General features: G+C 40.9%; 1 protein-coding gene and 1 long non-coding RNA gene across 3 annotated transcripts; one reads left to right on the forward strand and one right to left on the reverse strand.

Moving 5' to 3' along the window:
• Positions 1-372: 372 nt before the first annotated feature.
• slc43a3a (solute carrier family 43 member 3a) lies at positions 373-13,238 on the forward strand. Of its 2 annotated transcripts, none has more exons than XM_086142912.1 (13): positions 373-485; positions 3,929-4,232; positions 5,140-5,269; positions 6,735-6,781; positions 7,278-7,354; positions 7,482-7,574; positions 8,872-9,011; positions 9,086-9,225; positions 9,870-10,013; positions 10,117-10,224; positions 10,298-10,484; positions 12,386-12,509; positions 12,962-13,238. In XM_086142912.1, the coding sequence occupies exons 2-13, from the start codon at positions 4,043-4,045 to the stop codon at positions 13,124-13,126; spliced, it is 1,545 nt and encodes a 514-aa protein (XP_085999038.1). In that variant the 5' UTR covers positions 373-485; positions 3,929-4,042; the 3' UTR covers positions 13,127-13,238. The 2 variants fall into 2 exon arrangements, with proteins under 2 accessions (XP_085999038.1, XP_085999037.1); XM_086142911.1 differs by lacking the exon at positions 373-485 and adding an exon at positions 1,430-1,489.
• LOC147214030 (uncharacterized) lies at positions 13,123-14,657 on the reverse strand. Its single transcript, XR_015104494.1, has 3 exons — positions 14,229-14,657; positions 13,950-14,139; positions 13,123-13,863 (listed from the first exon to the last, which is right to left on the reverse strand). It is a non-coding gene; the product is annotated as an uncharacterized LOC147214030 (long non-coding RNA).
• Positions 14,658-15,317: the final 660 nt, after the last annotated feature.

A 15,317-nucleotide genomic window follows, 5' to 3' on the forward strand; every position in this document is an offset into this window, starting at 1 on the left:
TGCCCTTTAACTGACTTGTTGGTGCAAATGACACAAGGGTTAAAGAGGCAAGTATTATATAAAAAAAAAACATTGCTGGGAACAAAAAGGGAACAAAACAGCTTCTGTTTTCAGAAGCACTCAAAATTCTGACATAAGTACAGCAACACATTTCTGCACCACAAATTTTAATCTGAGTGGATGCAGCTCAGAACTGGACACGCTTGCCGAGGGAACCCGACACTCCTGAAGTGGAAACATTGTTTTTGAAGTTTTCTTTGTCTTTAGCCACCATGACGTCCTGTTCTTCCAGTCAGCTGCAAAGGTCTTCGGAGGCCATCTCTTTGTTTTTTTTACTCACTTGTAACTCGTTTAAAGGTTAACCTGTTTGCAAAGGTTTCTAATCTGTAGCAACATCCCACAAACTCAGGTAAAGAAAATACATGGAGGCGGGAAAAAAAACTTCTGCTCTTTTGTCAGTCTGGTGGTCTAGAAGACAGCACCTGGTAAGATTCAAACCACTAAACAGTCTCTCTTCTATATCTCCATCTTACACTCAGTATTACACTTGGGATCAATACTATTATCTTAATTAGAATTATTATCATTTGTGCGCTTGACAGCCGTAGTTCCCATTTCCGGGTTTATTATATAAATCAGTTATCTGTAAACAAGAGGTTAAGTCATCAACAACAAGCCTTTAGGCTAAAGATCTTGCAGAATTTTAACTTCCTGACAACCAACGGTGTTGTATATGCGAGGCTTCTCAGCCGATGACCTGGCTTCTAAAAAAAGGATCCACTTAGCAGATCTAGCAGTGGATCTAACGCAGATGTAAATGACACTCAAAATAAACATAATAATTGTATAGGGTCTTCCAAGTTTGACTGAGAACAGTCCAAGACCACTGGAGTGGCTGTTTTACTTCATGGATGTATTGTATTGTGGCCATCAGAGGGCAGGAGTGAACGCAAACACGATCGACACAAAATTGTTATTCCCTATATTGAACACGTGTCGTTGAATGAAAACATAAAATCATAATATTCATCCAAACTACTAGTTTTAAATCAAAAGTTTAGAAATGCCCACACAAAATCAAAGTCCAGTTTGCATTTACATATTTTAGGAAATGAACTAAATAACCTGTATTCTGTCACATTTTCCCTTAACACAAAATCACAATCTTTCCTCTAAGATGGCGTTGGAAGCAGTTCAGCTTCTTCTGTAACACAGCATACAATTTTTCACTTGGGGATCATTAAAGTATGCATTCATTTATTCATTCATTCAGACTTGAACTGAATTAAGAGACCCACCGTATATGCCAGAAAGTGGGTTGGGTGAGAGAGAGAGAGAGAGAGAGAGAGAGAGAGAGAGAGAGAGAGAGAGAGAGAGAGAGAGAGAGAGAGAGAGAGAGAGAGAGAGCAGACCACTTGCACCTGCATGACTGTAGTGCAAAGACGTGCAGCTGAGGGACGATCATTTCGGAAATCCTGCAAATCACAAGGTACAGTAAATGTGATTTTATGTCTGAGCTGTAGAGTAGAAATCAAGATGAAAAAAATGATCCACTAAATCACGTCTCTGCCAATCTCCTCATAAGATCTGCTGAGTCGCATCGCACCGCCTGGTTTGAGTCGCGCTGTCAGTCATGTCTGCGGGAAATCATTCCCATTCGTGCAGGGCATCAGCACTGTGACATCAGTACCACGCATGACCGTATCCCCCGAAATATTTTTTAAATTATTTTGTGGTGCAGTTTATAGGGGAGTGGGAAAAATCTTCTTTTCATCAGAATTTTACATTTCTTGTATGAGCACGTGTTAGGCATGATTAATAATGTGTTCAAGAATGAGGTGATTTTCCTTTCTTTAGTGCAGGAACGTATTGCATCTCATAATCCGTTTGTTGCATGCAAATCAAAATGACTTGTGTTTATAGCTGCCGTGGGATGTGCAAAATCAATATTTTGTAGTCATGTGCAGTAGACCTGACCTACTTCCATGCCGGCAAACACAGATAAACGGCGAGAGTGAAGAGGGACAGTTGTGTTGGTTGTTTAACATAACAGGATCAAGAACAGAAAAGATTGTGAAATGAATAGGCTTTTTTTTTCTCATGTCTTATAGAAGACATCGCTTGTCATCACAGATAAATATCATATCACATTGCACGTGAACACATTTCTGTAATCGATTACTGTTTAGGACGGTGCATTGATTGCAATCATTTTAATAGTGCAAAGGTTAGATCGTTTTGATTGACAGCCTGTAAAACTTTGTGATTTTGTAACTTGAGTTTTTCTGCCACTCCTGTTTTGGTTGTGTCACCTTCAAAAATAATTTTTATAGATATTATAGACTCTATAATATCTATAAAATAACTATGATAAAAAGTTAGATAAAAATGATAAAACGGGATAACTTACATCGCTCTACAATATAGAGCGATGTAAGTTATCTGTATATCAGTCCACGGTGGGGAAAGTGCATCATCAAAGAAGAATATATATATTTGAAGCTGCAATCAGAGCAAACAATATTAGGGATTAAAGATTAAAAGTTGGGAATGAATAAAAAGGCTGAGTTTGAAAAGGGTGAGGGTCAACATCGCAATGAAACAGAATAAACAAGGGAAGTAACAAATGCAGATCAAATAGAGTTCATTTATAAAAACAGTTGACTCATGATACCTTATTTGTAGAGCAGGTCAAGATCAAACTTATAAATGATTGACAGAAACCCAACATTCCCTCATCAGAAAGCGAAAGCGGCGTGGAAAAACAACCTTTCACCAGGCAGAAAACTCAGGCAGATCGAAACTCAACATGGGTACTCTTCTGTCTTGACCAGTTGCAGTAGAAAAACAGAGAAAGACGGAGAGATAGAACGAAATTGTGCGACAGAGACAGAGGGGGTAGGAGGGTTGGGAGGCACGAATGATCTCTTACGAATAATAAACCATGGTTTAACAGCTCCAATATTCCTAAAAGAAATGCCCGCCTGACAAGGTGGCTGCAGTAGATCAAGCCCACACTCCCTGGGAAGCTGCCCAAGAGTCCCTGTCTATGACAAGAAAGAATAAAAGATATTAAACAAGCTTAATGTATAATTGGAGTCGAAAATGACAAATATTGACATTCCATATTTGTGAGTGACCAAGATGAATTTAAACTGAGTCTTTCTCACCCTGTCTCTTTCTCCAAACCACTGCATTAATAGTTTCACAATGAGCAAGCATTTTATTCATTTTGACAGTGTCGAGTACCGTACTTTCTTTTAATTTTACCCGCAGAGAAGCTGGAACAGATTTTCCTTTGGAAGCATTTGATTTTTTTTCCTGTCTGTTTGTAAGAGTGAATCGAGGGCTTTCGATTCTTCTTCTGAGATACTTTGAGAGAAATCCTGTGACTGAAAGGGTTTCAGGAGACAGTCACATGTCTGAGATGAATCTTTGAGTGAAGCTTAAATGTCGAATAGGAAAAAGCAAGGTATATTTATTACGAATACCTCCTGTTGGTATGATGAATATAAAACTTTGCAGACCTCGTGACATTTTATCCATGCACAGATCTTATAAGGCATCAAATCTGAATGAAACATCAGTTCGCTGTGAGCCACAGAGTCAAATTTGGTTTGGTTTCGCCTCAGACCTTTAAGTGTGACATTGTTTGTTAAGATTCCAAGGCAGGGACAGAAACTTGAACTTGGGAAAAGTCCAACACACACACACACACACTATCAGCATTATAAAACTTGAAAAAATTATCACATTACTAATCATTTTAAACATTACACCATGAGGACGTAAACTGGTCGAGCTAATGTTGTTTTAAATGTTTCTCCTGAATGTTGTTGGGTTCTCCATTTGACGCGTACGTTTGAAACGGTGCACTGTATCGAACCGTCAACGCAACTGAGAGACCATCTTTCTTGTCTCTCCGCAGAAACTTTAAAAGTCCCATGACGAGCCGAAGGAGAACTGCAACCACAAGTGGAAAACAGCAGGTTTCTTCCGGGGAACAGTTTGACCGTCGGCCGAGTCAGAGAGGCAGCGAATCATGCAGGGTTACGGCATAAAGGATATGAGGCTGCGCTATAGCCTGACTCTGGTGTCAGGGATGCTGGAGTGTTTGGGCTTTGCTGGCATCGTGTTCGGATACGCCTCCCTGGTGTTTGTGTTGAAAGAGGACGGATACTTCAGTCATCTGTGCATAAGTGTCCCCGCTGACAATGACACCTCCATTACAGGTGAGCAGCTGAAGTATTTGATTTTTTTTTAGAGGTGGACTTAACTTGCGGTCTGAAAAATGTATAACTTCCAAAGTTTAAATATTAAAATTACGCCTATAGTAGCGCATGAAGAAAACGTTCTTTTGTCTGTCAATTAACCTTGAGAGGATTTGGAGATAACTGATGGAGATAGACCTTTCTGACCTGGCAATTAAAATAAAACAGTGCAAAATAATTATGAGGCCATATTTAATTAAGGGTTCTTGGTTCGACATTTACTCTTTGAACTAAATAGATTTCTAAAGGAAAATGTGAGATGAACTAAATTTATCAGTTATTTGTATTTTGCATTTTAGACATATTGTAAGAATACTACTCTAAGGTATTCCAGTGTCACAGAGGGAACTTTTCCAAGTTACATGCCACCCTTGTTGACAGTCCAACTTCATGAATAAGCAATTAATGTCCTTCATGATATAATCTGTTTCAAGAACAACAATCTCAGTGATTGCATATCAGATATGGTATCTCAAAATCAAATTTTCATTAAATAATACTCTTATCCGAATCTGAATACATGGATAGATGCATGAATTGACTGATTTTATATAAGACATGTTGTCAGGCAGAGATTTGCTCCTCTGTATTTTCCTTGAAAAGGATTAGATCATGGAAAAAATGTAAGTCTCCAAGAATAAAATTCAGTTAAAAGACAAGAACAGGAAAGCTTTAACTCCATCAGCTGAGGAAGGCATGACGGTAAATTCATGAACAGACATCAAATGATTATGGGATTAGGCTGTTTTGCTTGGCGTTGCTCTACAGACAAAGACAGGGGTCATTGAAGATCCAACACGACTGGTGAGAAAGATTTATTTAATCCTCACTTTCTAACCTTTCTCCTCTGTGTTTCTCTCTTTCAAAGACTGCAGACGGCAGGACGAGCAGTTTTCTCTGGTCTTCACCATCGCGTCTTTCCTCAACAACTTCATGACTCTTGGCAATGGCTATCTCTTCGATCGCTTCGGCACCATGGTGACCAGGCTGATCGCCATGTGAGTTCACCTCAATTTTCTCTTTCCAACCACAACAAAACTGCAAAATGTTTTTTGTTATTCATTCATTCATTCATTCATTCATTTTCTTTTTATCAACCACTAGGGTTGTGTTTATAATACCTTCTAATAACATTCCCCCATTAGTAAGGCTTGTGGCACATTGTAAGGCCATGGGGGGTTTGGCGAGGCATAAGAATAACTACAACTTTTTCCCAAAGGAAATTGTTGTGGGGAGAATAAGAAATACAAATAAAACTATAAAATTGTCTAAGTATTAAGTCAAGGCTATTAAGTGTCTTAAGGTCTTAAGTACAAAGATTTTGAGATTCCCTGCTAAAGGGAGAGAAGGTCGTATCACGTCCCGGGTAACGTTTTGCCGCATAAAGTATACCTGAAATGTGTTTTGATTTTCACAAAAGTATCAATCTAGCCCAAGAAATATTACCAAATTACTGTGGATCCGGAAGGAGATCGATATAACTTTAAATATTACGTGGTAAAACAAGGTGAGCCTACATAATGAAAATATTACTCTTGTTTTGTTTAAGTCTGTTGAATGACTGGAGCTCAGAGGCCCCACTTCATTTCCAGGAGAGAAACTAATATTGAAAACACAGGTGTAGCGGTGCTTGTAAAAAAGCCGGATTAGTGAGTTAACGCCTGGGATTTAAAGAAAGGTCCCGAACTGCAGAGCCTCATTTCTTCATTTCTGTGAAATACATTACTTTTGATTTATTGGTAAAACTGCAAAAACTTTTTTTTTTTCTGGAAAACGTCAAAGGTTGACCAACATCCACGTGTTCTTCCATGGGTTTTACTGTAGTTTATGTTGAGCCAAGACAGAAAGGGTAACATAGTTTAGGAAAGAGATTTTCAAACACATTTCACCTTCAAACTATTAACACATTAAAAATCCTTGAAGCTGACCAGAATCAATCCAAGATGAATCATTTGGGTAAAATTTATCTGACTAAAAACAGAACCTTTTAACTTTGTTATTATAGCCATATATTTCATAGCTCACAAAATGCAATCTTTACCCGATACCCCCTTTTTTTTTTTAAATTATTGCAATACATATATTACCATTTTATATGACATTTCCTAGTTATTTGTCTATGTAATGACTCACACTGAATGACATTTCCTTGTTTTATTATTGTAAAAGTTCAGGTTGCTGCTTTTGTTTTTAATCCGCTCTCAAAATGGTATCAATGATAGATTCCTTTGAATAGCAAAGGCCATCTAACTCACTTGTCAGAATAATGTGTGAGTTAGCGCAAGTATGTGGGTCCCTGTGTGTATGTATTTGTGTATGTATTTGTATGTGTGTGTGTGAGCGTGCACGTGCAGGTGCATGCGCATGGGCGTGTGAGCTCACACAAGCAAGCCATGTGTGTATCTGCACGTAGTTGTTGGAAAAATGACTACTTGTGATAAACCTGTACTTTTCTCTCATCAGATCTCTTTACACGACTGGAACACTACTTGTTGCCTTATCTAGTACAAGTAGGTGCGAACGGACGCACACACACACACACACACACGCGTGTGCACTACAAGATTGAAGAGGCATGTTGTTACCAAGATTTCCATCTCTGAAGAAATATAATGTAAATTAACTTTTTTTTTTTCCTTCAGAAAATAATTAGGTTCACCTCAGAAATAAAAAGTGAAATTAGTTCCACAAGTAACTTTATAATATCACTGAAACCAGTTATTTTTTCAAACAGTGATTAATATATTTGCAAATTTCTTTAATTCACCAGAATAGGAACATTTCACAGACATTGTTGATTAGAAAACATACCCTATATGAATTTATACATTCATTCCTTTTACTCTGCAAGTCCATATGGGCCCTTTCACATTCATTAAGATACCAAGTGGTCTTAAAAATAAAACAGTCAAATAACAATGACTTACCAGGAGTGGGGAGAGGTAAATAATTTCCTCTGTCATCTTGTCTGTAAGACTGATGAGTTTTCCTTCTGCTGTCTCGCAGCCATCTCCGAGCTGCTCTTCCCGGCGCTCTCCTGCATCTCTGTGGGTGGAGTTTTGCTTCTTGTAACAAACATCCAGGTAAATATTTAACGGTAAATGATTGTGTGTCCGTAAAACTACAATAAAGTGTAGTTTTTAGAATTACCACTGGGTTCTAAAATAAATGCATATGATGATTAATAACCCGTTTTTGTGTGCGAGGAAGGTGGGCAACCTGTTTGCCAGTCATCGTTCAACCATCATCACCCTCTACAATGGTGCCTTTGACTCCTCCTCAGCTTTATTACTCCTCTTTAAGGTAAAAAAGCATCGGAGATATAAATTTCACACAGTTGTGGAAAGTGTTGGAAGGAGTAGTGGACACTAGACTGAGAGCAGAAGTCAGCATTTGCGAGCAGCAGTATGGCTTCATGCCTGGAGAGAGTACTACAGATGAAGTATTTGCTTTGAGAATGCAAATAGAGAAGTACAGAGAAGGTCAGAGGGAGCTGCATTGTGCCTTTGAACAGGGTGACAGGATGCTGAGAGATGAACTACGGTATTGTATGAAAAAGTCTGGAGTGGCAGAGAAGTATGTTAGACTGGTGCAGGACATGTATGCTAGCTGTGAGACAGTGGTGAGGTGTGCTATAGGTGTAACAGAGATGTTCAAGTTAGAGGTGGGGCATCATCAGGGATCAGCTCTGAGCCCCTTCCTGTTTGCAGTGATAATGGACAGGCTGACAGATGAGGTTAGACAGGAATCTGCATGGACCATCATGTTTGCAGATGACATTGTGATCTGTGGTGAGAACAGGGAATAGGTGGAGGAAAATCTAAAAAGTTGAAGATATGCAATGGAAAGAAGAGGAATGAAGGTTAATTGCAGCAATACAGAATATATTTGTGTGAATGAGAGAAACTCAGGTGGAACAGTGAGGCTACAGGGAGGGGAGATCAAGAAGGTGGATGATTTCAAGTACTTAGGGTCAACAGTCCAGAGCAACTGAGAGTGCGGAAAAGAGGTTAAGAAACGACTCCAAGCAGGTTGGAATGGGTGTAGAAAAGTGTAAGGGGTACTATGCGATAGAAAACTATCATCCAGAATGAAAGCAAAAGTGTACAAAACAGTTGTTAGACCATCAATCCTGTGTGGTTTGGAGATGAAAGAAAAGACAGGAAGCAGAGTTGGAGGGAGCAGAGATGAAGATGTTGAGGTTCTCTTCAGGAGTGGCGAGGATGGATAGGATCAGGAATGAGTCTATCAGAAGGACAGCACATGTTAGGTGTTTGGGGGAGAAGGTCTGAGGCTGAGATGGTTCGTTCATGAACAGCGGAGGGATAGTGAATATTTTGGTAGACGGTCGTGGAATTGGAGCTGCAAGGCAGGAGGTCTAGAGGAAGACCAAAGACAAGATTTATGGATGTAGTGAGAGAGGATATGAAGGTAGTTGGCGTGAGAGAGGAGGATATAGAGAATAGGGTCAGATGGAGGAGGTTGATTCGCTGTGGCGACCCCTGAAGGGAAAAGCTGAAAGGAAAAGATGATATATACATATTTCATGCTATCACACACATATATTGAGGATCACCTTCGCTTTCCCTCTTTCTTCAAGGTTTTGTATGAACAAGGAATATCCCTGCGTTCTTCCTTCCTTGTTCTCTCCTTCTGCTCAATCATCCACCTCCTGCGAACCTTTCTGCTGATGCCCCGGACACACATCCCCTACCCTCTGCCTCAAAACTACACCTACGGGTAGAAACATTACCATGCCTTGTTCCCAGTGCCTGCCTCGGTGGCCGTGACATGTAACCTCTCCTGCCACACAGAGTGAACTGTCGAAAACCCAATACTTACAATGTGGAAGAGGTTGAGAAAGTAGGGGAGGTTGAGATGACAGTTTTGCCCGATGCAAGTCCTCACCCAGCACCTGAGGACAAGAGGGTGGAGTCACAGGAACCAAAGAGAGGTATTTATGCCCGCCGTGGCTCAATTGCCAAATGCCTGTCAAAAAGGATCATCGTTGAATTAAAGTAATTAAATAACGAGTCATTTTTGGGGAAAAAATGAGCTAAATAGACAAAAGATATTGATGGTGGTTTTCAAAATGTCGCTATCCCTTATGTTTCCCTCATTTGGGATGCAAAATATTCAGATCCCTATTATTGTTAAGAAAAGATACAATGAGATATTCAAATTCAAAAGCTGAAATGAGAATATTTGTATATTTTTTCTCTTTAAAAACATTCGATTTACTATTGTTGATGAAAGGGTATAGTGCTCATTTTATTCAAAGATTCCTTCACGGGTGGCTTATACTTAAAAAGGCAGATTGTGAGACAGATTTACAGCCTTTTGTGGCCTTCAAATCTGAAAACAGGTACTGGTTTTCCCAAACACAAGTATTTGAGTTTTATACGGTGTGTGTTTTCATGGAGGAAATATGAGAAGACGGTATTGTATCATAAATTAGTCAATAATATTGTGTCGGAACAAATGGGGATAGTCTCAAATGGCAAAAAAAAAAAAAAATAGCAGATGTTTTACTTCTAAGTACACTGATGTCTGTTGACACACCATTCAGTATTTCTTTCCTTGTCACACATGAATCAGAACCCAGTTTCAAGAGTTGTGTGCTCTCCTGGTTCTTCGTTTGGCACTTGCTGTGGCTGTCCGTCATGCAGCTGAGACACTACCTCTTCATCGGCACGCTCAATCCGATGCTCAACCGGCTGGCCGACAACGATTCTGACCTGGGTAACTTGATATCACAGTTATGGCAAAAGTTCATCACAATGCGAGGATCTTAACACTTAAATCTTCCTGTGCTGCTGTTTTCACCCCACCATGTCGACCCCAGTCAGTCAGTACACCAACGCTTTTGCCATGACCCAGCTGTGTGGTGTGCTGTGCGCTCCCTGGAATGGTCTTATCATGGACAGACACAAGGGAAAGCCTCTGGCTCCTGGTAAATCAGTGACCAGTCTCACAACTGCACTGTCAAACATATTCCCTTTTCAACCTTTTTCTTCTTTATGTAGGAGAAACTGAGCGGGAGGCGGATCTGAGGGCCTCCTTTCTCTCCCTGTTTCTGACTGCCCTGCAGTGCCTGCTGTTCTCCCTTTGCGCCTCCATTCCTCTCCTCCCTCTGCAGTACCTGACTTTTATTCTGCAAGTCCTTAATCGTTCCTTCATCTACGGGGGAAACGCAGCCTTCATTAGCATCGCGTGAGTAGCGCACACACGCAGAGGTTGCACAGAAAAGATCAACAATCTTACAGCCGACCTCCAACTTTTTGAAAATAAAAATGTTTGTTGACATCCAAAGTCATGTCTGTCAGCGGTTGATAAGTCACCGCTATGTGTACATTTCGCAATGTTTCAGACTGCTGCAGAAATCTTATTTATTCTTTGCACCTCTAACAGATGCCCTATAGCTTTAAAACACATGGATACTTGCCATGACTTGTTTTTGTGCTCTGGCAATGCCAGCATGTGGCTTGTCGATATACCAATGAAAGTTTTGCAAGCGTTCCAATCATATTTTAAGTTAAAAAAAAAAAATGACCAACCTGAAGTTGTCACAGGGCGCGGGGGCGGACTCAGGCAAGGAACCACACCTTCGAGGCAGAAATCAGGGTTGAAGCGCTTTATTTAGGTAAACAGGCGGGTAGGGTGTCGCTGGCAATTCCCTGGCCCCAAGACAGTCGCACAAGGCTGGGTCTCACCAGGACGGGCCCCAGGCAGGGTCAAGGTAGGACGGGCCCCAGGCAGGGTCTGTGGCAGGGGTCCGGGACATCCACAGTCCCCCGGCACCAGGCAGAGCATGCCGCTGCCCTTTATAGGGATCTTGATTAGCGGCCGCTGCTGCAGCTGGCGCTGATTACGAATTGGACCCAGGTGTGAGACCCTGACAGAAGTAGTAGGAACTACCACACATATTGGTTTGTGTACATTCGCAGATCTTATGTCTGTCACAACAGTCAGGTCAGGTCAAGTCAAGTCAGATTTTGTAACAGTTGTCTCATGATACTTTGTATGTGGAGCAGGAACACATTCTTTAAAATGTTTTACAGAAACCCAATGTTGAGCAAGCACTTGGGGAAAGTGGCCTTGGACAGATCCAAACTCTACATGGTTGGCCTTCTGTCTCAACAGGCCAGAGTAAAAAGAAGAATTGAGGTTACTATTGTCCACTGATTATGGAACATGAGTCAGCTGAATTGTACAGGGAGCCAGTGCAGAAAAGCCAATACTGGAGAGATATGATAACAGTTCTCGTACCACTTCTTGTTAGAACATGTGCAGCAGCGTTCTGAATGAGCTGGAGGGACTTGTTAGAACTAGCAGATAAGGGAGAGTTTGAATAATTCAGTCTGCAATGAGACCAAAGAATTTCCTGCATCTTTTTAAGATAGAATATGCCTGACTCAATATATTGCAGAAGACAAACAAGGCGGTCCTTGGTATATTTTACATATTTTCTCACTTTCCACAGGGATGATAAATATAAAGTTGATAAGATTGGAGGGCAAGTTTTTGCTATTTTTTTTTATGCACATCTGCATTTTGGAGAGTATTTGGGTTGTTCCTGAAGGATATTTTGTCCTTTGTCCTCGGTTCAAATGGCTCGAGTAGAAATGACCCAACAGTTAAGTTTGTCAATAAAACTGAGGAAACTAAGGATGACAATGGTTTTAGTAATTCTCACACAAAACCCTGAATTCTACTTGGAGAGCAGCCTGACATCAAGATTCATTGGCAAGTCTAGCAAACAACACATTTCCTTTTTAATCATACAAGAAGGTATTACATATGAATACACATGAAATTTTACTACATCATAAACAGATGCAAATGGGCATTGTTGGAAGAAATTGTAAAATCTACTACCCATGGTTCTAATATATATGAAGTGAGGGTACAAACATGTTGTTTGTATTTACATGAGTAAAATGAAGGTCTCACTAAATACTACAAGTACTCGTGATATGAAGTATATTTTGTATGAGAAACATTGTTGTCCCATATGTTTAGTGGGCATTCATCAGACTTGGTGCCTCCTATGGTTACCTGTCATCGCTGATATCAGTAAAACCAACATTCTCCCTTTCCCATCCCTCTTCCAGCTTTCCAGGGTGTCACTTTGGGAAACTGTACGGCATGATGATGTCCATATCTGCCGTCATTTCTCTGCTACAGTACCCCTGTTTTGCTCTGGTCAAAGGACCCTTGGGTGGAGACCCATTTTTTGTAAGTGCTTTGCAACAAGTGAGAATACCCAATTTGTGTGGTGATGTTTTGAGAACAGTGAAGTAGATATACTTATAAAAGGACCCGGGAGCAAATTTTAATATGATATAAAAGCATTTTTGAATATTGAAATATGAATATAGATAAGCTAAACCATAATTCTCGATTATTTGTGAAGAACTTTCCACAATATTAAACCAAATGGGTTCATATATTTATTTACACTTGGGCATCATACTTGAAATCAAATGGGTCGTTCAGGTTTTTGATACAAGCTAATTAGTTAATGCCATGTCTGTTTATGCATTTGAAGAATTAGAGGGGAATTCGAGCTCTTTATTTATGTGCTTGTTTACAATTACATTTTACAAAAGCGGCTTTGCTGTGTCATCAGGATATTTTTTAAATTCTAATTATTTACCATGAAAGATATGTGTTTCCATGTGTTACAGGTGGACATTGCTCTGACTGTGCTCACTCTGCTGGTGTTCATCCATCCCATCTACGTCTTCGTCCACTGCAGGAGGTTAGCCCACAACAGGAGGGACAAGAACCCGCTATCACCTGTATCACCAACAGCTCAGAAAACACCACATGAAAATTTTATGTCACATTAGATTGATTTTTTGGCTGCAAGAGGCACATGTGGATTGAATACCTTGTCACTGTTTCTTATAATACTGTAAAATATATGATCCTCCCTTTTTTACAGACATTAAACATGAGTTGTGAAGTGTGTTTCTTTTAAATTGAACATGCAGTATGATGTGTGTATTTATGTACATGTACCGCTCACTTTCTTGTATGTAGAAAGAAAATGTTGCATTGGCAAATATAAAAAAAACACAGGACCCTGCCTGTGGGTTAACAGTTGGTCCACTCCTCCATGACCAGGACAAAAACCACAATGCTCCTCTTGGATCTCCTTCAGGCTGAGGAGTGTGATCCTCCTGTAGTTGGAGAACACCCTCTGATCACCCTTTTTAAAAAGGGGGATCACCACCCCATGCTTCTGACAAGGGACTCTGCCAGAAGTTCCCAGCAGATCCTAATGTTACGGACAATCCGTGATGAGCACAGAAGTCCAATAACAAAACACCGCTCGGGTTCAGATCCGGGGGGGGGTTCCACCCAATCATGCCTTCCAAGTCACAATGATGTTGCCCACCTGAGTGTTGAAGTGTCCAAGTAGAACAAGAGAGTCCCTGGCTAGGAGCGCTCTCTAGTAGCCCCTCCAGGGCGGCGTGGCGCAGGAAGTTGAATTATCTTCTTTGGAATCAAACGTCCCTGATTCGATTCCTGGTGTCCAAGTGTTGTTGAGCAAGACGCTGAATCCCCAAGTGCTCCCCTGGTTCTGGTAGACGGGGGATTAATACAGGTTAAATTACAATGATTAAACTGTTGTTGGATGCACACAAACAGAGAACCCGTCCCCCCCACCTGAAGGCGGAGGGAGGCTACCACAGGGGCAGAGTCGATAAGGCAATCAATATGCCAACACCTGCTCCCGTTGAGGTGAATCGGAATCTCTTAGGCTTCTTCTCTGCCAGAGAAATGACATTCCATGTCCCAAGAGTCAGCTTCTGCAGCCGAGGATCATCGAGGTCGCCCACACCAGCCAGCGCCCTTCCTGTGAATGGGGAAGAGGGACCCATGTCAATTCTTCAGGCTGTGCCCAGCCGAACCCCATGGGTGAAGGCCCGGCCACGAGGCGCTCACCATATCCCGTTTTAAGGTGTCCTCGTCATTTCCTTTTTCATGGGTGCCCTGGCTGCAGAGGCTGGCCCCGGTGACCCACATCCAGGCAAGGGAAAACTCGGTCCAAAATGTGTGTTCTTCATGAGGGTCTTCTTAGCCACGCTTAGTCTGGTACCTCACTGGGACCTGTTTGCCGTGGGTGGACCCCACAACATAGCTCCAAGGGTCACTGGGACATGCAAACTCCTACACCACACTAAGGTGGCAGCTCACGGAGGGGACAAGGCATTATGTTGCTTTAAAATGAGGGAAGATTCAAGATTCAAAGTGTTAATTGTTATATGTACATTCTTGAAATGTGTCTCCCAGTACAATGAAAGGCACCACATGCTACAAGATTCATGATCAAACAGAGATGTAGGTCAAATAGAGTACATAAGATGATTTGACCTCTTCCCTCGTCCATACCTTTAGTTTTAAAGTAAATATAAGAAAAGGAAGGGTTTTTAACTGTGTTGTTCTTCAAATTCGGAATAGGCGGTGACTTGTGGGTGATTGTTTGACTTGTCTTTATTGGATCTGTTCAAACATTGGCTGTTTGTGGAGGCTCTTGTAACATACACAGTTATCAGGGGAAATGATGGGCTGTTATTGGCTCGATATCGGCACCGATGCCAAGATTCCAGTGTGTTCATGCAACCAAACTTAAGAGCTTTAAGTATTGCAGTTTTACTGACTCCATATAACAATCAACATTTTTGTGACATCTCTCAGGTTTTCCCCAGTGCGTACTGCTGTCCTCTATTGAATCACTGTGCAGGATTTCACTGTAATAATTCAGATCGGATTATACTGCATCACACGTTCGGATACAAGAAGCTTATTCTGTTACACAAAATAAAAACGTATGTGCATTTAAAGGACATTTTATACAGGTACTGCTATCACAAATCTAACCCAAACATATGGTGCCGTTGAGAAATGGTCTTGAAAAAAATCTGCGGATGCATGTTTTTGCGGCTACTTTCTCTGTGAGGGCAGCTGCATGTTGGCATACGATGAACAGAAAAGACAAGAACAATAATAATAACAAAATAATAATAATAATGC

This window comes from Fistularia commersonii, chromosome 35 (genome assembly GCF_037954325.1).
Source record: "Fistularia commersonii isolate RoL2024-O1a breed Wild chromosome 35, RoL_Fcom_v1.0, whole genome shotgun sequence".
In the NCBI taxonomy this organism is placed as follows: Eukaryota; Metazoa; Chordata; class Actinopteri; order Syngnathiformes; family Fistulariidae; genus Fistularia; species Fistularia commersonii.